This window comes from Tigriopus californicus, unplaced genomic scaffold (assembly GCF_007210705.1).
Source record: "Tigriopus californicus strain San Diego unplaced genomic scaffold, Tcal_SD_v2.1 Contig200, whole genome shotgun sequence".
NCBI lineage: Eukaryota > Metazoa > Arthropoda > Copepoda > Harpacticoida > Harpacticidae > Tigriopus > Tigriopus californicus.
The window spans coordinates 11,900-38,832 of record NW_026738643.1 but is presented as its reverse complement, the minus strand read 5'-3'; the positions used below and the strand labels follow the sequence as shown (position 1 = coordinate 38,832).

The 26,933-nt window shown below is 41.2% G+C and overlaps 3 protein-coding genes and 1 long non-coding RNA gene across 4 annotated transcripts; 3 read left to right on the top strand and 1 right to left on the bottom strand.

Annotated features, from left to right (window-relative positions):
• Positions 1-18,902: 18,902 nt before the first annotated feature.
• LOC131892544 (uncharacterized) lies at positions 18,903-19,912 on the bottom strand. Its single transcript, XR_009374575.1, has 2 exons — positions 19,763-19,912; positions 18,903-19,700 (listed from the first exon to the last, which is right to left on the bottom strand). It is a non-coding gene; the product is annotated as an uncharacterized LOC131892544 (long non-coding RNA).
• Positions 19,367-20,141, top strand: LOC131892543 (uncharacterized). Its single transcript, XM_059242349.1, has 2 exons — positions 19,367-19,712; positions 19,770-20,141. Exons 1-2 carry the CDS (start codon positions 19,367-19,369, stop codon positions 19,883-19,885), a joined length of 462 nt encoding a protein of 153 aa, XP_059098332.1. The 3' UTR covers positions 19,886-20,141.
• Positions 20,142-20,152: 11 nt separating this feature from the next.
• Positions 20,153-21,856, top strand: LOC131892545 (zinc finger BED domain-containing protein 4-like). The gene is made up of 2 exons (XM_059242350.1): positions 20,153-20,806; positions 20,849-21,856. The coding sequence occupies exons 1-2, from the start codon at positions 20,275-20,277 to the stop codon at positions 21,775-21,777; spliced, it is 1,461 nt and encodes a 486-aa protein (XP_059098333.1). The 5' UTR covers positions 20,153-20,274; the 3' UTR covers positions 21,778-21,856.
• A 3,614-nt stretch (positions 21,857-25,470) lies between these two features.
• LOC131892540 (uncharacterized) lies at positions 25,471-26,739 on the top strand. Its single transcript, XM_059242346.1, has 2 exons — positions 25,471-25,644; positions 26,065-26,739. The coding sequence occupies exons 1-2, from the start codon at positions 25,471-25,473 to the stop codon at positions 26,737-26,739; spliced, it is 849 nt and encodes a 282-aa protein (XP_059098329.1).
• Positions 26,740-26,933: the final 194 nt, after the last annotated feature.

The window sequence follows — 26,933 nt, the reverse complement described above, 5'->3', positions numbered from 1 at the left end:
GTTGAAAAGTGACTGCTTGAGTTTGGCCGAATCTGAATTCTAGAGAACCAAGAAGTAATGTGTAATAAGAGCCTTTTTTCGTTTTTGCGAACTTCCCTACTATTACTCAGAATTTATTATGGCAGGCTGAACATGGCGGAGTTGATCATGGCGGAGTTGATCATGGCGGACTTGATCATGGCGGAGTTCGCCCTGGCGGAGATTGTTGTTGGCGGAGTTCACTCCTGGCGGAATTCACCATTGGAGGAGTTCACTGTGGCGGAGTTCACCGTGGGGGAATTTGATGGTGGCGGAGATTGCCGTTGGCGGAGTTCACTATGGCGGAGATCACCGGGCGGAAATCCACAGGCGGAGATTACGTTGGGGGAAACCGATGGGAACCGTTGAAAGCTGTTCTTCTAAAAATGGTGCAATTGTTTCAATGCAAAGCCAATACCGTCGGCAATTGGGACACCAATTTTGAAAGTAAATGGTTCAAACATATTGTCACTTTTGCCAAAGCAAATTCTGTAACACCTTATAAAATCCACCCTGTATAGGAGTATCGCTTTCCCAATTGGGGTAGGTGCTCGCCAGCCACCAAGCCTTGAAATATTTTTCCACGTTTGTTTAATATTGATTACAGCTCCTGCACAAACGCTTTTTTATGGCTTCAAGGATTTCATGGTCCTCAGATCATATACTTTGAGAAGATCATTCATTCTAAAAAGTGGCTTAGTATGGAACAACCAGTCAGTATTATTCATCCAGCGAAATAATCTTTTTTGTAGCATTGTCAAACAGTTCATTCTTAAGCTGAAACCATCAAACTTAAGTCCATATTCTAGTGTACTTCGAACTAAGCCATTAAAAAGTTACTTTTACAATTTCTACGCATATGAAAATGACAATTTGATTGATTGACCATCTTACAATTTAGAGGGAAAAAATGGATTGACTTTTCATTGTTGTCATTCGGTGTCGTGCTCCCTTTTTCAGCTATTTTACACTCATCCGTTTCAACTTTCCATTCATGATTGCAATCACTGTGATTTTTTTTCATCATGAATTTTAGTTTCCCCACACTGAAATGAGTTCATTTCTTGGAAACCCGTGGTGAATATTTTTTAAGTTCATGGTTCACGTCTTCTTCTAGTCTGACTGGTCGATTTCCAAAATACTGCGGTGCGATATCATCAGAAGCTTTGACTCACGATGCTGTGGAAGCCACTCACTCATATCCGGCTTATCGTTGTTATGAATCAACAAGAGTAAAGGCCCGAGTACGCTTCCTTCAGGAACCCCTCATGTTATTTGTCGCTTGGCAGGCCTGATGGCACCAATTTCTATCAATATATTTCTTTGAAAGAGATTTGCGTACCGTTCCGAAAACCATACTATACTAGCTTGTTATTCCAGATGTCATGATCAACGCAATCGAGGCCCTCTTTTGAATCGAGGAAAAGTGTTGGAGGACAGGTTCGCTGCATCGCATCGTGGACTCTCTCTGAATGACTGTCTAAACACCGGCCCCGCTCTTCAGACTGACCTCCAGGAGTTACTTCTTTGCCTCTGCGAGTTTGAGGTGGCCATGACCGCGGACATTGAGGTAATGTACACCCGAATAAAGATGGCCAAGGTGGCGAAAGATAACATTGAAGAAAGGGCAAAATTGGAATGCAAAATCTCGTAAAAACGGAAAAAAGACTGGGACAGTTTATTGTCCATGGAGGATCGTACATGGTGAGAAAAATGGTTGAAGATAATCAACAACTTGAAGGGGATCCAGATCACGAGTTGCCTTCGTCCCGAGTGGGCAAAGGATGTTCAAATGCATGTCTTTTGTGATGCCAGCAATGAAGCGTATGCTGCTGTGGTGTATTTGAGGAAATCAAAACAATGCGGTCGGGTAGAAACATAAATCATCATGCATCACGAGCACTAGAGTAGGTCCAATCAAGTCCATATCTGTAGCAAAATTAGAACTTAATCTAGTGGTGTTGGGCAACCGAGTGGCCAAAATGGTGGAGCAAGTCCTGAAAGCATCATTCAATACCAGAGTGTTTGGACTGATTCGTCCACAGTTCATGGATGGCTCCGAGGTACTGCATCTTTCTACAAGCCCCACGTCAGTACTAGTAGGATTGTTGAAATTCAAACGCTAACAACACCGTCGGAGTGGAGACAAGTCCCCAGGAAAGTGCAACCCAGCCGACCAAGCCACTTACTTGCTCAACAGCTAACCAAGGAAACCCGATAATCCAAGAGTGGATGGAGGGACCAAATTTTCTAACAAAGCCAGAGACAGAGTGACCAGAAGACATTCAAGTGCCGAAATATTTCGAAGATATCAAGAAAAACCTCCAATTGTTTCCGACAGAGACCAAGGTGAACCAGGTCAAGACAATCAGAGACGATCTTGCTTGGTATGATGAACTACTAACCACTTTCAAGGATGCTATCGCTGAGTTCAGATAAATCAACACTGCCATGTCCTACGTGGGCGAGAGAACCAAAACCAGATGTTCCTTTTGTCGAGAACGGGATGCACGACCTTTAGACCCCATTATGGCAGAGTTCCACGCTCCACCATTTAGTCGAATCTCTGTTGATTGTTTTGGACCTTATGTGGTTCTAATCTCCCGAAACAAAATTTAAAAGCGTTGGGGTATTTTACTGGCCTGCCTAACAACCAGAGCTGTGCATCTCGAGATCTTGCTTGGAATGAGTGAAGATGATTTTTGAGAGTCATTTCGAATTTTTGAGAATCTGCGGGGACGTCCTTTATCTGTGTACTCTGACAACGGAACGCATTTCGTTGCAGCTTTAAAGACACTTTGAAAAAGAATGGGACTCGTTTGGAAATTTCAACCTCCGGCGGCCCCACAAATTGGGGCGGAGCCCACGAAGCTCTAATCAAATCCATCAAGAGGGCAATGGGAGCAGTCCTAGAAACCGATAGAAGTGTCTCCGTCATGGACCTTCTGAAGAATGGCGACTTGTATTCGCAGAAGTGACGGGGTTTTTGAACACGAGACCACTCACGTAATTACGAATCTAACAACCTGGAAGACCCAGCTGCTCTAACCCCAAACCATTTTTTGCTCCAGAGACCCAATGGCCTCATCCCTAACGGTAATCTTGAGTCAAAAAATCCCCGAAAACAATTTGAGTATGTTGAAGGGCTCATTGATACGATTTGGAATCGATGGATCCATGAATACCTTCCGACACTTATTGCAAGACCGAAACGGAGAACCGAGATGCGAAATCTCAAAATTGGAAACAAGGCTTTAATTGTGGATTCCTTGCTCCCCCGTGGGGAATAGCACGTAGGCCAAGTGATGGAAATACACCCAAGAAGCGATGGAATGGTCCGATCAGTATCAATGGGCACGCCAACTGGAAGAAAAACGAGACCAATAACGAAGTTGTGCCTCCTTGAAAAAGCCAACGATGTGATATCCCCGGATGACGGTTCAAAAGAGCAAGGGGGAGGAGAATGAAGAGACGAAAACTGATGACCCTGAATGAAGTAAGCTAAATGTTGTTTTTGTTCCGACTTTTGAAAGCCACACATCCGGCAACTGATTAATCATAACACGTGGTCTCTTTTTGGGATTAAGAGAATACAATCCATTTTGGTGAAATCATCGAGTTATTTGAAAGGATATTGATCGCGGTAAATCGCCAAAACATCATGTTCCATTCCAATTGTCCCTTGGCTAGAGAGAAGCGTTTCAAAGCTGCCTCAGTCGATTCATGGAAAAAAAATGTTGACAGCTAACTTAACATTGGTCCGTTCAATTGGTAATGGGAAAATAACTTTGCGGCTCAGTTTTGGTGCAAAACGAGTTGGAGCCCCAAGTTCACTTTTGTATAGTTCGCAGAAATGGGACGTCTTCAGGTTAATACATCGGTCTTGAAAAGCTGGGCGCTGAAATTTTCCCTCGTTCTAGAGGTTTTGCATAAAGTCCTTTATGGATGTGGACATTGTATCCAAGAAGGGAAAGATTTTGTCATTTGGGGCTTCAGCAAATGGATGCTTAACAAAGCTTAAATTCTCCCCACAGTTTAACCCGTCGGTGAAGAACTTTCTATTTGATAAATGTCCGTCAAAATTTGACACAACGACGCGAAATCCACTGGCTGTCACTGCTTCAACAGCTTTCCAGCACCACTGGCCGATGATCTCGTGGTTGATTTTCGACAGAGGGACCATACCCACAATGTCACGATAAGAAGAAGCAACAATGAAGTCCACATCTCTTCTTTCTCGGGCTCCTTCATTGTTTAATTTGCTTCCTTCTAATATTCGTAGGGAATAGGTAGGCCTTATTGATCCGGTAGCATCTTTCAAGTCAGGCTTGGACTCATTTTTACATAGCATTCCAGATCAACAACCCTACATTCAAGGACTAGCTCGGTCTACCAACTCAAATTCATTGGTAGACCAAATATCATATAAAGATTGAAAGATAATAAATAGACAAATAATAAGTTTTTATTTTACCAGTGCAGGGGATTACATTCACTGAAGTGGTTAGAAAAGCCCGTGAAAAAACAAATAAAAAGATAAAGATTGAAAACCAATTCTGACAAGTCTGAACTTGAACTCTTTTCGAAAAGGCTCGAGTCTGGCCAATTTCTCCAGATTCACTCGTTTATACATTGCTAATCCGTATCGTTTTCCAACTTACTCTCATTTCAGAATCAATATGATGATTGCAACAACATGCCTTCTGGTCACTTTTCTAATTTAAAACCATGGACAAAGTTGCAAGTCCCATTTCGCCACCTTTCGTCAAGACACTGACTCGTTAAAGAGTGGTACCCCAAGAAGTAAGTGAAATTCCGTTGATATAGGTACGATATTGCCAAAAGTAATGGCGTGATCAAAATTGTCAGTGATGGGCGGTTCCATGTGACCTGTGACCTTGGTTTTTGTCAAATTTAATTTGTCACATTTATTTGGACTTCCATCTGGCTTCCCGTCCAAATGGGTCGGAACAGTTCAGAGTTAGAGGATCAAATGAAATCATTGACCAAGCGGATATAAATAGAATCATTGATCAAAGTAGCCAAGCCATAATTCGAACTCAATGATGTCTTTAAAGGCTAATTATTACTTCTTTGACCAACTTTGACCGCCTTTGTTTAACTTCACAAACCATCTTGTGGATGATCTTTTGATCGTGTCAAATCGAAAATTTTCGACATACAAATGCGTGTATTATTATGAATTAAAGTACCCAGGGGGAGGAATGGCTGCCTTCTTTTTAAACACATGAAGAATCAGGAGAAACATGAAAGGGAACAAATTTGTGCTCAAGTTTATTCACAAGCTTTTGCCTGTTTTTAGACATCGTGGATGTTTAATTGATGATTATTAAAGGTGAAAAACGTTGGAATCACAAAAGAAGAATGAAGTCTGTCCGTTAATTTTTCCATGAACTAGTGTTTCTTCTGTACATCATCTATCCATATCATATTAGGATGATGTACTCGATCGTGCACGGAATACGAAACGCTAGTTCAACGATCTATTGATGTATGATTTTCGGTCAAGGAATAATTATTTCTCTTCTTTGGAAAGGAAAATAGAGTCGCAATGAATGATATGAAAAACCAACAATGGTAAGAATACATACAAAATGATGATACCAGGAGGAGACACAATTTGGGTTGAGCAAGGTCTATTTCTTCATTAAAGTCGGTGAGACCGACGTTCGACTTTCCGTCCAAATCGTCGTCGACTTGGGTAGAATTACCCAAGACCCCGATGGTTGGGCCGAGACCCCGATGGTTGGGCCGAGACCCCGATGGTTGGGCCGAGACCCCGATGGTTGGGCCGAGATGCCCGGATGGTTGGGCCGAGATGCCCGGATGGTTGGGCCGAGATGCCCGGATGGTTGGGCCGAGATGCCCGGATGGTTGGGCCGTGATGCCCGGATGGCCCGTGATGCCCCATGATGCCCGGATGGCCCGTGATGCCCGGATGGCTCCCCCCCCTGTGTGAGGGAGATGTGTTAGACGTATTATCCTGGTGCTGAGCATGTTGCTCAAGCTCATGTGAATCCTTTCTAGTCATGTATATAAATGTGTACTAGTCAAAATACAAATCAGTCACGAAGTGTTCACAACACGTCCCGAATTATAAGTTATTAGTTCTGTTCTCCAGTTGCCCCTCTTACGTCTTTTTGTCTCTGGTTCAGGAGATTTCTCTCTTCAAGTTCGAGTTACTTCGAGCTAAATGTGGAAGAATGTCGCAGAACTGGCTTTGAAGGTTTTACCATTTCCCTGCAGAATCCCAGTGGATGTTATACTTTCCAAACGACTGGATTTAACATGAATGGATATCCGAATAATACTGCATCTTCTTTTCGATACTTTTGCAATTACCTCTTTAAGGTACCTTGTTCTTGCTTCAAAGTTTTGCTTGCACACTTGGTTTTAAAAGAGGGCTCTTAGATTTGAGGGAATAGGATAATGTCTAAATGAAAATTGGGCCCACGATGAAAATGTTGATTTGTGATGGCTTTGTTGTCAAATTTTCCCGTAGATTTTTGACGAGCTCTTCAAATTGGAAACCCCAATTCAAACCACTTCATTTTGAAGGTTTTTTTTTAGTCAATTGCAATTCCTGCCAATCTTTTGAGCTCAGAATCATAAATAGATCAAAAACACTTTCATTTTCAGACTATTTTGAACAACTGTGCGGATGAAGAACACATGAAATTGCATTCCCTTAATACTTTTACGTTCATTTATTCATTGTTTTTCTCTCTCGCTTCTAATTTAATTATGTCATTTCAGTTTGAGGCTAATGTAAATGGAAAGGTGACCGTTAAAGAAAAAGATTTCCAGTTCCAAGAAGCAAGTGGCGGATCTTGCGCTGATTATCTATTCATTTTTGATGTGAACGATGAACAGCAAGAAAATGACAATAGTGACTCCGATGACCGAGATACGCGTACAGATACCGTGCAATATTGTGACACGATTACAGGAGACAAGATCCACGCTTTCTCTAACTCTGAAATTAGCATTACATTAGCCGCCGACGACACAGAGAACGGCAACGGAGCCGAGATCGTTATTTGTATTGATTAGAAGAGTTGGGGGTCAAAAGCCCGATTCTATGTTTTTGCCACTTTTATGAACTATGAAGTGATTATTCTGGTTGATTTGTTTTTCTTTTGTTTTGACCGACTTCATGATTTCGAAAATAGATTTAATCAATCCATTGAAAGGTCCTGTTTGGTATTCATGTGAGCGAGTTTTGTGTAAAAATAAAGAACAGAGAATGATTTCAAGAACACAATTCCAGCCTTTTTGCTCTTTTGGTCTTGTTCAAAACTAATGCAATGGCAGGGTCTCGTTTAGAACAAGTGAATACCCAGAAGGAGTTGGGGGATAAATGTGGGTAAACAATTGAGATTTTCCCACCATTGTACCAAGTTAGCAGCCAAAGCTCGTGGGCTGGTCCACAGAATAAATAGGTCATTAAGCACCAGTTGTGATGTTGTTTTGGCAAGACTGCTCAAAGTCTATGTGCATCCTGCCTTGGAGACGAGCTCGCAAGTGTGGAGTCCGCCTTTGAAAACTGAAAATCATTGCATCGAACATATCCAACACACATTTACCGAGATGCCAGCAGAGGCGAGTTTTTTAAACCCTCGTACGTCCGAGTTAAGGCTCGGACGTTACTCAGAATGAGCATCTACTGAGCACTTAGACGAGTGCATTTCAATACTGGTTAACGTCCACTCCTTAACTCGGAGGAACAAGCGTCTAAAAACTGGCCTCTGGTCTACGAAATCAGTCATACACTGACCGGTTAAAGTCTCTAAACATCGAAACTCTACAAGAGAGACGTTTGCGTCTCGACCTCACCTTGGCTTAGAAAGTGATCAATCGATCAGTGCTTGTGAAACACAACTTTGAATTCGTGGGCTCTAGCCGTTCTTGTGTAGCTCGTGTAGATACCTGTTGTCTTCTCAGGAGGCCATGCTTCAAAAGATTCTGTCGGGAACACACTTTCTTCGTGAGAGTTGTTCCTTTGTAGAATTCCCTCTCGTTGGAAGCTTGGTAAAGCTAAACCATTAATTCGTTCAAGAAACGCCTTCAATCCGCCTCCATTTTTTGCTAGATAACAATCATTTCAACCTCATAACCTGCAATTTGTGTAACCTTTTTCCATTATCGTATTATATTTTTCATCATCTTTTTTACCCAATACTCAATATACACCATGGTGTTTCAGTGGGACTCACCAATAAACCAATTGACCAAAAGACTGGCATCCATGTGTGATAAGAAGCCGTTTGACACATTTGCAAAAAACATTGCCAATGATTGGCGTAATCCGTCTGAGGAGCCAAGACTTCCACTTGAGGTGTGAGTTGACCTTGGCTCTTATGCTCTCCTGAGCTTGGCGTGTCTTCCTTCTTTGTGGCATATTGACGAAAATGGAACAGATGAGGGTGTGTCCATCGATAACCAGTGAGTTTATAGTTATGATTGCAGCTTACTACATATTGTTTTCTTTTTTGGCCTTTGGTCACTGGAGTTTGTTGAAGTTTTACCATTGACTTGTCAAACTTTGGGTTGCTCAAGAATTTCGCAGTATGCCGACTAATACCTCACGAAACCTCTATTTTCTAGCCTTTTTCGGATTCGTACTTCGAAAATCCGAACTGCCACCGGCACAAATACCAAAAAAGCCCTCTCCTTAGCTGGATCTACAGAAAAATGGCCTTCATTGATAATAGAATCGATGTAACATGCAAGTATAGGGGTTGTCAAGTGAATGAAAATCAAGGAGAAATGTGGTCCTGCACCCTGATTTTGGGCACTTTTGGGAGGGAGAAAGAAGACAAACATTATAGCCAACTCGCACCATCCGCCCATTGAATTTTCAATAATCCGGAGATTTTCACTAAAGTTAGCTCATGTTGTTCCAATTTTTAAAGGGGGAGATAAGTCGCTCCCCATTAACTACAGGCCCATTTCTCTCACTTCGAATATTGCGAAGGTGTTTGAGAAGATCATGAAGTTCAAACTTGTTGAATTTCTTGATATTCATGAAGTCCTTCCTCCTAGCCAGCATGGGTTCCGAGCACATTTTAGCACGGTTACCCAACTGATTGAACATATTGAGCGGGTTATTGAGGGACTAGAGAGTCATGAATCAGTTGATGTAGTTTATCTCGACTTTGCCAAGGCCTTTGACAAGGTAGATCATGGGCTTTTAGTTAACAGGCTCCATGAAATTGGGATCCAAGGCAGGGTTCTCAATTGGTTAAAAAGTTTCATTTCTGGTAGGAAGCAATTGGTTAAGGTTGAGGGATCCCTTAGTGACATACATGATGTCAAGTCAGGTGTTCCCCAGGGTTCGATCTTAGGGCCCCTCTTGTTTATAATATTCGTTGCCCCGCTTCAAAAGCTTAGTATCACTGCCAGTCTCTCTTCTTATGCTGACGATACAAAGTTAGTTTCTGGTAGGAATGGCCAAGATTCCAGTAGCCTTGCAAAGGACTTAAATCGAATCTACTCTTGGGTAACTGAGAGTAATATGGCCCTGAACGGAATGAAATTCCGCTCAATGACATTTGGGTCAACTCCTTTAAATACTCCACTCGTAGATAATGGAGGTAAAGATATTGAGCAGGTCTCATCTATGAAAGATCTAGGTGTAGTCCTCCAAAATAATGGAAAGTTCGATGAGCATATCCAGCTGAAGGTGGGTAAGGCTTTTCAAATGTGTGGTTGGATATATCGCACGTTTAAGTCCAGAGATAGCATCACGATGCTAACTCTGTACAAGTCGATTGTCCAGACACATCTTGAATACGCCTCACCCATTTGGGCTCCAATGAGTTCAGCAGGTTTGCAAAAGGTCGAGCAAGTCCAAAGATGTTTCACTAGGAACATCACAGGAATGAGAGAGCTCTCGTATTGGGAAAGGTTAGAACGGTTGGGATTGTACAGTACTCAGAGAAGGTACGAAAGGTATCTGATATTGTACGTTTTCAAAAGTATCCATGAGCTTTGTCCCAACCCAGGGTTTAGGGTCAATTCTAGTGACCGTAGAGGCTTAATGTGCGTTTTGAGAGCACCTTCAAGTCTTCGAGAATCCAGGCTAGTTCGAACAATGAAGTCCACATCTCTTCTTTCTCGGGCTCCTTCATTGTTTAATTTGCTTCCCTCTGATATTCGTAGGGAATACGTAGGCCTTGTTGATCCGGTAGCATCTTTCAAGTCAGACTTGGACAAATTTTTAGATAGCATTCCAGATCAACCCTACATTCAAGGACTAGCTCGGTCTGCCAACTCAAATTCGTTGGTAGACCAAATATCATATAAAGATTGAAAGGTAATAAATAGACGAATTATAACCTTTCATTTTAATAGTACTGGGGATTACATTCCCTGTAGCGGTTAGAAAAGCCCGTGAAAAACCAAACCAAAAAAAAAAAAATACCAAAGTACAGTACACTAGATTTCAATTTGAACTTTGGACTCCAATAAATTTGTTTTTTTTGCAAAAACATCCAAAATAGTCCAATAAAATAGGTGTCATATTTCTTAAGATATATCATTCCATTATTATGAAGCATCCAAATGAGTTTTAAGAACATGATGTAGCTCAGAGCTACAATATGTCCACATTTGAATTGAGAGCTATCCCTATAGTGAGAACCATATTTTCATAATAAGATCGCCAAATTGCTTGAGTTTTGGTCAAGATGTTTTTGACACCATTTTCTTCAAATAATATTATTAGCAAAAAAGTATTGACTGATTGTGTTTAGGTCAAATTCTTGCTTTACCATGAAAATCCAACTAGCACTTTTCAGTTGTTGTACTTTAAGACATGTTTAAAGTCATTTAAAGTATTTTTACGTGGTTGGTTTAAAGCACATGCAATCAATGTTTACGAAAATGATATTAGTCACATATTTTGTTCAATAGTTATGCCAATAATTGACATAGAAAAATTTCAGCAACAAAGGTTTAGGCCTTACTTGGCGGGAAAGGATTGGTGATCACCAAAAAGTGGCGTTTCCTTGCTTTAGTGTCCCTGCTTAATCTTACCCTGAATTACGTCCAACTATTTTTGGAGACTAGCCACAATTACTGGATTCGAACTGTTTCTACGCCATGTTGCTAGTTTGCCACTCTTTTTCTTCTTATACTGCGGAAATTTTGTTTGTGTCCCCACCTTTCGGAACGCATTCAGAAATGGCTAGATTGGAGCAAACTTCCTCGAAAACTGAACCTAATTTGGCAATGGCTGCATCCATGGGCAGTGCCTGTTTCAGAATCGACACACTTAAAAATTAGGGAAATTAGCCATTGGCGTGAATTGAAATAATTTACCTCACCATGGACGGTTTCAACCCCGTCGACGAACACCGGTCCAGCAACGGTTTTAATCCTATCATCAGCCGAGATGGATGATGCTCTGTCATTGCAATCGGATACCGCATTCGGAGTTACTTGCTCCGATAACATCAAAATGAACAAGTGTTTACATGAATTGCTATAGAAATGAAACAAAAGGGATTGTTAGTAAGTGGGAAACGTGAGAACTGCAATTTGGAAAGTGGGAGTTGAATCTTGTACCTGTATGCATATTGCTGGCACGTGCAAGTATACTCATGAGCGCAAGTGATGCCCTTCGGACAGCGTTCACATTGAACTAAACACAAGGCGAAATTGCAAGGGAGACAGTTCTTCTGCAACGTGTAAAAGTTCAGATCTCCCGTTGGCTCTTGTTTGGAAATCCTGAAGCAATTCTCGTCCATTCTTTCGAAACTGTAGTTGTCTAATTCGTTTACGGATGGGTGGTACTTGTTGAAATCAGCCATCATTTTAGAAAGGCCAACTCCTCAGATTTTCTCTTTTGACAGCAAGTCTTTCCGAACAAAAGTCCTGTTTTCTTGGAGTTGGCCAAGACAGAACCGGGCAATGTTCATGTTCTGTTTGAATACGCTTTTTATTGTTCGGTGATACCGTTCGACATGCAGGTTGTGGGGAGGAGCCCCTAGCGTCGATGGCCTTGCCCAGGCATTCAGTGAAATGAAATTTCTAAAAAAATATATTTAGCCATTCTGTCCATAATTAGTGACAAAGTACGCCCAAGCGGGACTTTCGCCAGAAGTTTCCTGAAGCAGTTCATATGAATAGACACAAAGTATCGGTGTGAAACTATTAGTCAGCTAAACTGTAAACTGAAGTAACCAAGTGATTTTCAAACATTTCTTAAGGCGTATTAGTAAGTTTGTAGGAAACAATGATAATCAATGTCTTAAAAAGTAAATGAAGATCTCTAAAATAATTGGACAAAATATGGTATTAAGAACAAGATTCAGGAACGAATGAAAGACATGCAAGCCAATGACAAACGTAAACATAGGGCAAATAAAAGGCAAAGGAGACACTTTCACAACTACCGACACTATTAATTGATACTCCTAGACGAATGATCTACCATGCCCAGCTCTCAATCTTAAACGGAAAGAATACTTTGTGAACTGGACGTCAAGAGCAGAATGAAAATGTTACTGAAATTGAAGGAATATGAAAAAGTTCTATACGTACACAATAAAAAAAACCATGTACAAAATGTACCTATTTAGAATGAGTTTCCAAGAGTTTTTGGGTGAAGGGAGCAATCTTGGCCATCTGTCGAAGAATTTTGATGTCTTGAAACATTTCGGAATTTTCCATCTTTTTTGCCCAATTTTTCTCGATATGCCAAAGACACATACTCCATAGTACATCTGGGTTGATGATCTCCCTCTACGAATTGATGAATGTGTGGCTTGTGTCGCTTAAAACGATCTTGACATTGTGACAAGCATCCAGAGCAACCAATTTTAGTTCGCCTAATGCGGCCGAAAATACCAATTGATTTTCATTTTCAAAAAGAGCTTAAAAACAGTTGTAACAAATGTTGAAATGCAATAATTTAAATAAAAACTATAGTGACAGTGATAGAAACAACCAACATGAAACATTTCGCAATCATGAAACATTCTGTAAATGGAGAGTCTTTCGGGTTTTATCTTTTGATAATAACTCATGCTTTTACAAAATGTAATTTTAGACAATTTGTTTGCCAATAAGGGGGGAGGAGGGTTAAAATTGCTTATGCTGGTGCAATTAAGCTTTGACTTTTTCCATGGAGTAAAAAAAGAAAATAGGTTCTTAACGATTTCCCAAGTATAAAACTAAAAATAAAAAAAACCTAAAACCTAAAAAAAAAATAGTTTTTGCGCCAATCATACTTACCAAACACCATGACGGTGATCAAAACAAATTTGGCCGCATTGGTGCCATGAGTTCCATCATTTGATATTGTCGTTGAATGGTCACGGAAACGTTCAAGTATGTCAAGGATGGGGTACGTTAGGAGAAAGTAGCCAGATGTTTCAATAACTTTCCCTTCGATCTCTTGCGGCACCAAAGACATGTTACATTGATTTCCGAAGTTAAAGCCTCGGAAAACCGTGTCGGTAAGCAAGCTTGAAACATTTTTGACCTGTCATATCCTGTGTATCATGTAAGGAGCATTATTGAAATAGGTTTTCTACGTCAAAAGAAAAAGCAGCATCACCCTCAAGATTGTACGACTTCTTGATTTGATAAACATCGTGGTACGTGACGGGCTTGCTCTCCATGTCTTGGTCGTTGGTTAAGAGATACTTCTCAATCACAACGTCCGATTGAATACCAGAATACCAGAAGTGAGGAGGGTTGCTGTACGGTCTTTGACGATGATTATTAACAGTGAATGTTCCTCCGTTCAAAGTGATGGGAATGTTCAAGGCAGCCGTACACCAAAACATGTTGCTTTGGGTTCAAACACCACTCTGATTGATGATCAACACAGGTACACATTTCCATTTGATTAAATGCGACTTTTTAAAGAAATAACTTCAAATCAAAATCGCAATTGACGTTGGGCAGTTGGCTAAATTTCAAATACGCCCAAGAGACTGAGCTAAAATTTCAAACTTACTTGGCCAAACATTCAAATGTCTTCTTGGGTTTCTTCGAACTAGCCGCCTTATCTTTGCCACTTTGGACGCAATACATAATGCGGTAAGCTCCTGAGACGCCGTGGGTCCTCTGAGAAGTCTTGAATGAGAAATACCGATCAAATTGATCTTTCACTGACCAATTCAGCGCCTCAGCCATGGGATCAAACTGCAGCCCAACCAATCGATGATGATGATTGGCTGCTAAACATGGATCATCCTACCGATGGATGAAGAACAAACCTTAAAGTATGAAATCAGCTTGTTGAAAGTTTTGACTCACTTGCAATTTTCGTCAAGATTTCATTTTTTGATGCGCTCGAGCACATGTGCGACTAGTGAACGTCTTCAGGCATCGATCACAACGGTATCTTTCATTGAGTTGCTCTGCTGGTCGTGCCAAGGGCATCGACGAGGACGAGAGGAGGCGGCCGCTATCAGTTGACGCCCGTGACACGGAGGAAGCAACCACTGTGGACACTGGGGTTGCGACCGAGGATGCAGCGGAAACATTGGGATCGTCCAGGTCTTCACGGCTGTCAGGGAAAGGGCTTGGATTTGGCACGAGAGGAGACGGAGTTGACATGGTCAATGGAAACGAATACCATGAATTGTCCAACAACCTGAAATGGTTAGATAGACTTCTTCAAACAGACTTGACTTAAATGATGAAAATATCGAAAATGGGCTTATATTAATGAGAATCATAAAGTGAAACTAGGAAGTGAAGAGGCGGCCAAGACATGAAGATACGCAATGTTTAGATTTCTTAATGACGCAACCTCAGCCGTGGGCCTTCTCTACTTTTAGGCTAGACGATTTTGTGTCAACAACTCTGTACACCAAAAAAGAGGAGGGTGACTGCCTGATCAGTACCAACGACGCATTAGTTGGCGTTGCTCATTTTTAAATTTGTGGCCAAATGTTAAAAGGGTTAGATAGAGACTTAAAGGGTTATCAATATCGTGTTAGGTTAGGTTGGGTTAGGTTAGGTAAGGTTAGATTAGGTTTGATTAGGTCAGGTTAAGATTTAAAAAAGTAGCACTGCCAACTAATCGGTGGAGATAACGTTTACCAAGCATGAGTCACTGTATAGTTTCTGATTGTAGAGGCGCCGCTTTCCATCAGCTAGAGTTGCACTGTCCACTTGTTGCCGATTCAGCTGCAGTAAAAAACCACAACAAACTCGATTTTTGCTCTCTGTGTTACTTCCTCTATGATCCCGCAGTCAAGTTGAGGTATGACTAATCTAAGGTATCAAGGCTTCCTTCATGAAAGGCTTGGTTATGGAGGGTAGAGCTTTCCCATCCAATACAAACTCAAGACCCTTCCAAGCATCTTCAGAGAGTACTTTAAATAGCGTTTCCATCGTTTGTGAAAGCAAAACCACTTGGAAGGTACACTACAAATCTAAAATGCTGGAACCCTAACTAAATTGTGTGATGTAATGAAACTAGTATATTTGGAAGACCGTTAGAAATAGACAAGAGGAAGAAAATGAAAGAAAAAAAAATGGCAAATAAAGTAGGATGGAATGGAGTTTGGTGGAAAACCGGCTCGGTCGAGAAGGCTTGGGCAGGGACTCTAAAGAGAGGAAACGACACGGGTTTCCCCTCACCGCCAACTTAGGCCATTGCGTTGAACATTGAATCAAAACAGTAACTCTAGTATCAATAAAAACAAAATTATCCGTACTACATAGTACATTTAAGTGTTTTTAATTAAATAATGAAAGTCAGAAGAATAAATGAACTACCCAATAACATCAAATTAAAAAAAAAACAATCAAATTGTCTTTCAAATCAGTGAAATATTGCGTAAAACTGGTTCAAAAACACGCATACATAGAAAATCAACAAGAATCATTTGATTAATTGATGAGGAATTTGCACTAACAAAATATAAAAGAAATGCCTGTAATAAGCAATAAAAGAGCATGTACATAAATGTTAACATATTAGAATATCTGGGATGGACAATTGATAATTTTGTATTAACCCACTCATTTAACAAAAAACATCAGGCATTGGTAAAAAACGAATCTATTATCTTTTTGTAAATTTTAAATTTCCATTTATTAGGAAGTTTGCATAAAAGGCAGGTATTATTTTTTAAATGGGACAGAGTAATACCAAAGTACAGGAGACTAGATCTCAATTTGAAGTTTGGACTCCAATAAATTGTTTTTCTTGCAAAAGCATCCAAAATACCAAAATAGTCAAATTAAAGAGGTGCCATATTTCTTGAAATCATTATTTCATGATTATGAAGCATCCACATGAGTTTAAAGAACAATATGTAGTTCAGAGTATGTCTACTTTTGGATTGAGAGCCATTCTTAGAGTGAGAACCATAGTTTCATAACAAATGTCTCAAGTTACTTGAAATTTGGTCAAGATGTGTCTGAAACAATTTTCTACAAATAATATTATTGGCAAAAGAGAATTGATTGATTGTGTTACTAGCAAATTTGTGCTTAATCAAGAATACCTAATTAGCACTTGTCAGTTGTTGTACTTTAAGACATGATTGAAGTCATTTTAAGTTTATCTAAATGCCTGGTTTTAGCACATACCATCAATGGTTACAAAAATGATATTAGTCACATATTTTATTCAATACTTATGCCAATAACTGATGTTTACCTGGATGATATTCTAATAGCAAGTCGGTCACAAGGTGACCACATTTTGCATCAATGCATAGTTTTTCAACGCTTAGCGGATGATGGACTGGTTATCAATAGGGGATGTCAAGTAAAGGAAATTCAAGGAAAAATGTCGTCCTTAGTTATGTCCTTAGTTTCATAACCTAACTTAGTGATAAAAACTACCCCCTTGAGTATGCTCTCTATTTTGACCCATTTTTAAAGACTTGGATAATTTCCCTTTGGCCAAACCTGGTTTTTAGGGTGACCAAAATCTAGCACTCGTCAAAAACTAAACTTGCACACGTTGTTTCCTCATAAAAAAATATGTGCTAAAATACTACATTATCAAGTTAAGGGAGAATGGCATTTTCCTTTTTTGAGTCCCAAAATCTTCCAATTTAAAGGTTTTTCTCCGGTTTTGAAGCTAATTGTTTTGAGGGTCACCTTTTTGCTCTTCATATGTAAAGGAAAGAGAGAGCCGAGGGAGTATACAAAATAAGGAACAGCTCCTGCAAGGGAACACGAACAACCAAGGATGGATCAACACCCCAGGCTATATCTTCTCAGTGATACGGTACAACTGTAAGGCCAATGGATGAATGCGTGATTCATCAAGAACATCCATAGTTCTGTTTAAACATAAATCAACTAAATTAGGTTGGTACACCACCAAGATTTGTTACATATTTCGTCCACCAAATTGTTAGCTTTCCTATTAGCTTATTTTATAATTCTGTGTACCAATCAGCGGTGTTTGAAAGTCAAATTGATGTAATGTTGTCTACCTTGAATGATTCTTACTCTGTGGCCCTCACGTGTTCTCTTTCATCATAGTAGAAATCGCAATCAAAACAAGACTTACTCATAATTAGACTCCCATAAAAGATTGTTTACACATCGAGCAGAAATTACAGAAGCTTGACGGTTCAATATAAAGCCGATTAGGGCAGAAGAAAACCGACCAAGTCAACCCCTTAGTTGTTCGGAATCTACTTATAATCGTTCAATTTTGAATGTTGGTTTCCAAACAAACTTCAAACATTGAGCTATTTAATGAACAACTCTTATCAATCAATTTCATTCTATCTGGTTTATTCTGGCCTAAGATGGAAGACTTTCGTATGATACGTAGATATGAGGCCTATGCAGTTTCGTATTGAACCCTCGGACATAGTTTTGGCGTAATATGCGAAACTGATTTTTTTACGTAAAGAAAGAATCAATGGTCCTTTCGCACCATACTATATACAATCTCTTAGACCTGTCACCTTGATATGCAAGAACGGGACTTTTATTCCCAGCAACCACAACCTTTTCACCTAATGAACAATGAATGTGTAAAGTTGATACGTATGCATGTTCCAAGTATTTCCGCGGCTAATTTTTGCCCCAAATAGAAATGTTTATAGATTTTACAATGTAAATTTTACATGCCTTCCTTATATTTGCGTATGGTTATGCTTTTGGAGCAAGAAAATGCCATCAATTTTCAAGTGGCCCATGTCATTTTCGAGAATTAGTCATTTTAATTGTCTTGACATGAGACATAAATTGTCTTTGATTTGTAACAATTCTGAATACCTACACTTGATGCCACCGAATATGTTTACTGCGGACCAACTTCAGACGTGGTTCCTTGACAAATCAATCTAATAATATGCCAACATTTTCACAATTGCATCCCAGCTTTTAAACCACCATTGACTGCTGGCTTGAAATAATGACACTCGATGTCTAAGACTGTTCATTAATATTTATTCTTTTTCAGCTAAGTTGACCACCACTAAGTAAACAACTGCACCAGAAACGAACAAATACTGCTGCCTTCGGATATGGCAAAATGAATGGGACGAGGATTGAAGATTGTCTACAAGCTATTCCAGATCAGTCATCATGCATCCACGTTCCTTTTTCAACGATTATCATCCCACGGAGAAGGATTATCCAAGAAAAGGAATGTTGATCATGTTTCTTAAGTCATTGTTTGTGATCTGTTGAACAGTTTTCCTCAGTCAAAAACATTATGCTCGCTTTAGCTTCTTGATTGACCATTGATAATACATCCAAGGAAGGGCAACATGCAGATGATTTTACAGTTGATTTGTTTAAACAGTGTTGTATTTTCGTTTCAGCGCCTTAAAACTTAAGTAAAATTAGCTAATAGTTGTCTATTGTAACGAAATGTCGTCTTAACAGATTAAGAATATGCGTGAAATCTAAGATATGATTACAATCATGTTTATTCATGTACAAAACGTTAAAATCGAATAACACTGACTAGGGGAATCAGGAAAATGCCAAATGAGATTGAACTCAATCTTCTGCGAACTTTAAGGCAACTTAAGTAACAGATTGTTGATTGGGGAGTTTCATGCAGAAAGAGTATGAAAGGTTACTACCGTTACTACTATAGACAAGTGGAGTCCCATCTTGGTCAAATGGAAGAACATCTACATTAAATTGTCAACGTCTTGCATAAATGCTTGATGCAGTGGTCAGCTCGCAAGTGTAATGATTACTCAAGAGTAAGACCCCATGCTCTCGAAACTTTTCCATGGCGGATAATCAAAACTAAAAATCCTAATGTAAAAGTACATAAATTCGCATATTCGTTATGTGACATTTACTTCAAACGTCATTCTAATCTTAAGAAGTGGTCCTGTGTGTGATTCATTTTCCTGACAAAATGAATTTAAACAATCAATTATCATTCTGGCAACAAGTGGAGGGGAATGGATCCGATTCCAGCACATGGATATGGGTTTCTTCTGCCACCTGGATTTGTCACGAAGAGGAGGTCTTGATAGAGCTTGCACCAAGTGAACCATCATTGGAAGTTCAGTTTGAAGCCAATAGTTCAGTCAAGAATGAAAATATTCTTAGCTTCCCCGAGATCATCATCGACGATCACGATACCCATCCGAACAATGTGGAGGAGTCGAAGGATCTTGCACATGAAAGTGAAGAAGAGGCAGAGGAGAGTCCCATTGATTTTCAGGACGATGCGAGCACAACCTCCTCTATAATAACTAGTGAGTTAACAAAGAAATCATAGTTTCTATCCAAAAACTTGCTTACCTACTTTCTAGATCGATCCCCGTCTCCAATGGGCTTGATTGAGGAGTTGGAAATAGATGCCGATCACCTTTCTCCACAGTTAAGCGACTTCATTCCAAGAAATGTGGATGGCGAAGAATCCAATTAAGTATTTTGTGCTTCCTTGAGAAATAATTTTCTGAAAAGAAACCAGAATATTCAACGGCCAATTTTGTAATTACAGCTTAATTGTTTCGAATGGAAGACCCACTCAAATTCTGTGGCGAATGTTTGAAAAGCGTGGAAAGTTCAATGCTAAATGTTTGTACTGTGATAAAGATTACAAGACACCAAACCAGGCAACCACTACACTTTGGCATCACCTCCGGAAAAAACACATGGTTGAGATGGCAAGGATTGAAGGTAATACTGACAATTATTGTACCAAGAATAAAATTTCAAAAGAATTCAATTCTTCAAAAATTTAACATTATTTTAGGCCAATTCAACGTGCCCAAGCCCACTGCAACGATATATGCTCACGATAGTGCCAAAAAGATGAACTTAGACCAATCCCTGTGTCTCATGGTTGTCAAGGACTTACAACCGTTATCCTTTGTTGAAGACGAGGGATTCAAGAAATTTTGTCATTCGCTTGACCCTCGCTACACTCTACCTTCAAGACGAACTCTATCGGAAGTGCATATTACAAATATGTTTTCCAACGTTCAAGAAAAACTGATTATCTACCTTCATCGGGCCAATTGGGTATCCATTACAACAGATTTGTGGTCTTCGGTAAATTGCACTGGATTCCTTGCAATAACGGTCCACTTCTTTGACGAACAGACTTGGCCACTCCAATGTTTCATATTGGATTGTCTAAGAGTTCGAGGCCGTCACACCTCCGAAAAAATTGCCACCGAAATTCGTATGGTATTGGAGCGGAACAAAATAATGGACAAGGTTATCGTGGGAGTTACCGACAATGGAGCAAATGTGGTGAAGGCGATACGAGACATTGGTATTACCCATGAGGCATGTTATGCCCATTCTTTGAACTTGGTGGCCAACTATGCACTAAGAGAAGTACCCTAACTTTGAGCTATTAAAGACGCTGCCTCAAAAATAGTGGAGCAAACCAGGAAGAGCACCCAAGTAATGGAATTATTCGAGAGGATACAACAAGATCAAGGCCGAACTAGGCCGAAGAAATTGATCCAAGACGTGCCAACGAGATGGAATTCCACCTTCGAAATGCTCAAACGACTTCTAGACCTGAAGGGTCCAGTCTCAACCTTGCTTACCGAGCCAGGGATGCGGGAGAAGGTGGGAATTTTCGACTCTAATACGTGGCAAGGTATTTTCGACGCGGTGCGAGTTCTCAAACCACTTTTTGAAGCCACGGTGGCGCTATCTAGCGAGAATAGGACAACGGGGTCCAAAATAGTGCCCATAACAAAGATGCTCCTTACAAACTACGACATCTTTGTTCAAAATTCAGTCCCTGGTACTGTGAGGCACAATCTGGCCAAGGCCATCAAAAAAAACTTGGTTCGTCGTTTCACATCTGTCGAGGATAACGTCAAGCTTTCCATCTCGACAATATTAGATCCCCGTTTCAAAACCAAATGCTTCAGAGATGAAACGAGAGGCACGTTCGCCACCGATCAAATTCAAGCCGAATTGTTGGAGGTCAATCGCCAAGAGCCCGTTCGTCCAAAGAGATGTTCGCCACCAGTCCACTCATCACTGTGGGAGACATTTGATTCAAAGGTTGTTGAAGAAAGGCCAGCGCTTTTGGACTTGCAATGCTACTTGAATTCCCCATGCCAACCAAGGTGGACCAATCCACTAGATTGGTGGAAACAAATCGGGCGCGAAAAACATCCAGAGTTGTTCCAAATAGTCAAGAAATATTTGTCCATTCCCGCCACATCCGTGCCGTCAGAGAGGGTTTTTTCTTCGGCTGGACAAATCCTCTCAAAGAAGAGAAACCGCTTGGGGGATGAAAATGCCAGAAAAATGATATGCCTCCATGGCAATGTGGATATAATTTGAAGACCAATTTCGATCCATTTGGCTGGTTTCCTTGATTACTAATGCTGGTTTCATATATTCATCTTTCAAATAAATGTTCTTTAGCATGCACGTATAATTATTGTTGGTGGCATCTCAAAACTGAGGGGCATCATCAACTAGGGTGGCTGTCCATAAATTTGTTCTGGTTATGATTTCAAGATGAAAAACACTCGGGAGGATGGTTTTCCACTCCTTATACGTAGAAGACGAATCTCCAACACATATGGATCGATGGCTTTGACTCGTCCAGCTCAAATGACTATTTCAATTCGATTCTAATCTTGCATTAAGTAAGTCTTGGGCGTTCATTGCTCGTTCGTTGTTGGTTAAGATCGGACTTGTATCAACAACCATGAACAACTTTTCTTACCTGCTGCTGTCGAATCTAGTCGAGAAAGCGAGTGGGGCGCGAATTTCGGTCGGCTTGAATCGCTTGAATAAGGGATGTCAAGTAAACGAAATTCAAGGAAAAATGTGGTCAGGCTCCCTGATTTAGTGCATTTTTGGGAGAGAGAATGAAGACAAACATCACAGTCAACTCGCACCATTCGCCCATTGAATTCTTAATAATAGAGTGATTTTGAGCGAGTTGTGTTACAAACCCCACTAAATGAGCATGTTTAGTATTAATCAGTGAATGCACTATCAAATTGGGTCCATACCACAATGCCTTTTGCCTAGACAAGCATGTAAAATGGAAAAAATGTCAAAATCCAACGCATGCACAGTGCGGTTTGGCTGGGCATGTTGTCTTAGAGTTTACTCCATGGAATAACGTCAGTTGTCCATGAACGCGTTTACTTGACTAGCCCTATTTCTTGTGTGGATTGCAAAACGTCGCCCAAATGCCAAATCAATGGGCACACAAAACCACGACAATTCTCGTGATAGAAGGAATTGTGGTAGACCTGCAGTATTACGGACCCAGAGAAGGCGTGCGCGCAACCCCTCTATCGAATACCAAAAACAAGGAATCCCTCAGGTGCAGAGAGAACAAGGACAGGGTGCCCATAAATTTCTGATATATTCTACAGGGAGTTTTACTAATCAAATATGGATATTGATGAAACGGATTTTTTCAGCATAACGTCATAGTTATTATAAGGCTAGAATGCATTTTAGATGTATAGAATTTGTCGGATACGCTGGAAGCAAAAGGTGAAAAGGCTGCTGGCTGATCCTTGTGGACTGGCTGGTTAAGGGTGCAGTTATCGAATAAAATGGATATGCCAACCTCCACAATACTTTACGACAAACACTTGTTCCCAATGAGTCGCAAGGTTTGATGCTTCAATCATCCTTCGCCCATTCAACCTTTGCCCATCAATTTGGCGGTCTTTTTAAGGCACGACTTTTAAACCTACTATTTGATGTCCTACTTAAAGGGCTTGTCACTAACACCATTAATTCCAATTAGACTGTTATTTGCATGGTTTGGTTAGTCACGCTACATCAAGTGATGCAAGAGCTTCTTCTTTTATTGGCAGTGCTGATTGGTTTTTGCAACAGTGGTCTTTGCGGTAGCGCGTACTTGAAGGCTTGCGCGCACGCCTTCTCTAGGTCCGTGATACTGCAGGTCTACCGGAATGGTATCATGATGCACACGAATCTTGGCGGTGGCGGTGGCAGTGGCAATGCCGATTGCCAACTGAAGTTGAATTGCCATTCTTTCCATCCACCCACATTGTTTTCATTGAATAATAATAATAATAAACAGTTGAACGCACACACAGGGCCTTCTTGAAAGGTGACCACTAAAGTAATATTCAAACACGCGTTAATGACGCTTAAATCTCAAACAAAGGTATGTCATTCACGTATGGCCTAGAACACCATGCAGCCAGCAGTAACGCCCACAAAAGCAGAGGAGAATAGCTTTGTATTACCTAGAGGGTATACTCATTTGGTAATTATGATGAATCCACGAACTTGGGCACATTTGGGCATTGACGCAAGCGAGAACCTCAGAGGCTTCACGAATGACTTAACTCTTTGGCCTCCTCTTGGTCAGCTTTTAAATTGTTGACTTTGGAAAAACCAAAAGTGGCTTGCTTTTTGTCGGAACATCCAATTTTCTCTTATGAATGTCTTTTAAAAAGGGACCCAGAGTTGATCTGACTCAAAGCAGGATAGCATTAACTGCCACAGCCTAACTTGTAACATATTTGAACATGTCTAAATAACTTGATGTGAATGCTCTACATTTAGCTAATAGTCACCCTATTAATCGGTGACTTTCAGAAATAAAGCTATTTAATAGAGAAAGGGAGGCTATGGTTCTAACCTTGGACTTGTTGGTCGTTTTCTTCAGATAGATTGAAGCAGAAAATATGGCCAGTACGCCCAATTCAACGAAGACTTACCTATTAGCTGTTAATGCGTAGTGAAAATTGATCTTTACTTCAACCTGCCTGCCTTTAAGTCATCTTAACTTTCGTAACTCTATCCCTCGCTTCTATTTCCGGTGTGTTTGATTTTTATTTGGGATTTGGAAATATTTGGTTTGGTGATGTTTGATTTTGATTTGGGATTTGGAAATATTTGGTTTGGTGATGTTTGCTTTGGTCCATTTGGAAACTTGGAAAACTTGTTTGTTCCCATCAGTACTTCATTCTCGACAATTCCCTGGTCGCACACGTAGAGCAGGCTAAGAGGAGACTGGCGGACATCACCCTGCTCACGTTCCCTGAAGGCTCGGCCCCGTTATCACTAACAACTACTGATGGGACCACTCTGCAGTTTGAATGACAGATTGCTGCAAACAGCAATTTCAGCTCCGCTTGATCAGTTTGCAAACTGTTTGGAGCAGATTTAGCTGATTTCAGGTATGCCCAATTGGGACATATTTTTCTTCTTTTATTCCGATTCCATAATTGATATGTTTTGTTACAACACTACTAACTAGACACAGCTTGTGCAAAGATAGAAACCCTGATAATCATGACCTTCTGGTCCACAAAAGTTAAACCCGAAATTAAACCGATAATTGTCAACAGTATTATGACCCCAAATTCTTCACAATGAACCTGAATCCAGCTCCACAGAGTACCTTTTTAGGTATCACAGAGAATCAATTTCAGCTTACATTATTTCCCCTTTACCAAGAGCCACTCATGAAATATCATGAAGTAATAAGTAAAGGCGCTTAAGTACGTCACCAGTTGTAGGTCCTCTGCAACCCTTGTCTTTGAATCGATTGGTGTTTGGTTTGAAATTGGTACAGCTGAAATTGCGAACAGCTTAGATTGGTAATTTGCAATTTGCACTGCTTGATAGTTTGTTGTTGAATTCCCATCAGTACTAACAACCGAGGCCTCCAGTGTGGCCGTGGGCGCTGTGTTAGAACAGTACTTGCATCCAACTTGCTCCCGGAAGTTACGCTCCCCGGAATTGAATTATAGTACCTTCGACCGTGAGCTTTTGGCCATTTGCTTGGCTTTGCGTCATCTTGGACATTTTGTCAAAGGTCGGGATTTGAGATTGTTCACCGATCACAAGCCTTCAACCTTCGCCTGGTCCAAGTAGTCTGGCGAGCCTGTTTCCGGTCGTCGACAAGGCCAGCCAGCTATCGTTCATCTCGGAATACGTCTCACAAATTCAACATGTTTTGGGCAAACAGAATGTGGTCGCGGACGGCCTTTGCCGCTTCGTCGGTCACGTTGGCACTCGCTCATGGCCTCATCACCAACGGGCCAACTGTTCTCGTCGTCCACTCTGACCACTCTGGCCCAAGCCCAACAACAGGTGGATCCAGAGCTAAGGTTCCACTCGGTGAAGACATGCTTAACGTCACTCAAGTGGGAGGAAATTGATTTCACCCCACCTCCGGCACCGCCCGCCCGTCCTGTGTGATGTGTCGCAAGGCTACACTCGCCGCCCTTGGCTGCCCCAATCTCTCCGCAGAGGCGTGTTTGATGCTATTCATGCTTCAGCACATTCAGGTGCCCGAGCAGGCCGACGTTGAGTGAGTCGGCATTTCGTGTGGCACGGCCAGAACCGTGACGTGACCCAGTGGACGGCCACCTGCCTCCACTGCCAACGAGCCAAAGTCATCCATCCGACACACGAAGGCACCGGTAGAACCCATGGAAACACCTTTAACTCGTTTCCAAGTCATTCATCTCGACTTGGTGGGACCGCTCGACCCTTCCATGGGAAACAAGTACCTCCTCACTATCATCGATCGGTCTAGTCGATGGCCTGAAGCCGTTCCCCTAGCCAACCAACACTTCTACTTCCTCATGCGCGCGCGTTTTGGTCTACCAGAGACCATGCATCATCACCGATAGAAGCACTCAGTTCACGTCCTCGTTGTGGCACGAACTTTCAAAGTTGTGGGCGAGCGAGTTGCACCATACCACAGCTTACCATCCCCAAGCCAACGGGCTCATCGAACGTTTTCATTGTCAACTAAAGGACGCCCTTCGGGCTCAGTTGGCCGGGCCACATTGGTATCATCATCTACCCTGGGTTTTATTCGGAATTCGATGCCCACCCAAAGATGACATTCAGATGTCCCCAGCGCAACTTTTATATGGTGCCAGTTTGAAAGTTCCTGGAGCACTCTGCCTTCATCCCAATGACCAAACCACACCCACTCAACATTTCCGGAACCTGCGTGAACGTTTGGCTCACTTGGTACCTCCAGCCTCTCAATTCCACGGCAAACCCAATTCATTTGTCCCTCCTCTGCTTCACACATGCCCGTTTGTTTGGGTACGGGTGGACCGGGTGCAATCCTCACTTGAACCCCCGTACCAAGGTCCTATTGCAGTCCTTCAGCGTCAACCCAAATCGTTTTTGCGTGACATGGATGACAAGAAGCGTCATGTCTCGCTGGATCAACTCAAGCCAGCCTTTTTCGACGATTCTCACCCTCTTCCAACCGAAACTCAATCTGGTCGCTTGATTAAGGCACCCGCAAGATATCGATCCGGATGATTCCGAATCTGGCCGGGGGGTTCTGTAGCGCCTGGCTCCTGCTCGTTTCTGTGTCCCTTCTAATTGATATGTAGAGTTGGCAAGAATGGCATTGAAATACAAAATAGGGAAGTGACAACTACTTGTGCTCCGACGTTCTAGTTAGTCGCTTCACACCATTACTATTCACTCAGGGCGGCTTTACACTTCGGCAA

Coding starts and splice junctions, on each gene's coding strand:
- LOC131892540 (XM_059242346.1), top strand. CDS start 25,471: ATGGCCTCATCACCAACGGGCCAACTGTTCTCGTCGTCCACTCTGACC. Junction 25,645..26,064: donor CGGCACCGCCCGCCCGTCCT/GTGTGATGTGTC, acceptor TTGGTCTACCAG/AGACCATGCATCATCACCGA.
- LOC131892543 (XM_059242349.1), top strand. CDS start 19,367: ATGAATTTAAACAATCAATTATCATTCTGGCAACAAGTGGAGGGGAAT. Junction 19,713..19,769: donor AACCTCCTCTATAATAACTA/GTGAGTTAACAA, acceptor CCTACTTTCTAG/ATCGATCCCCGTCTCCAATG.
- LOC131892545 (XM_059242350.1), top strand. CDS start 20,275: ATGAACTTAGACCAATCCCTGTGTCTCATGGTTGTCAAGGACTTACAA. Junction 20,807..20,848: donor CAACTATGCACTAAGAGAAG/TACCCTAACTTT, acceptor CCTCAAAAATAG/TGGAGCAAACCAGGAAGAGC.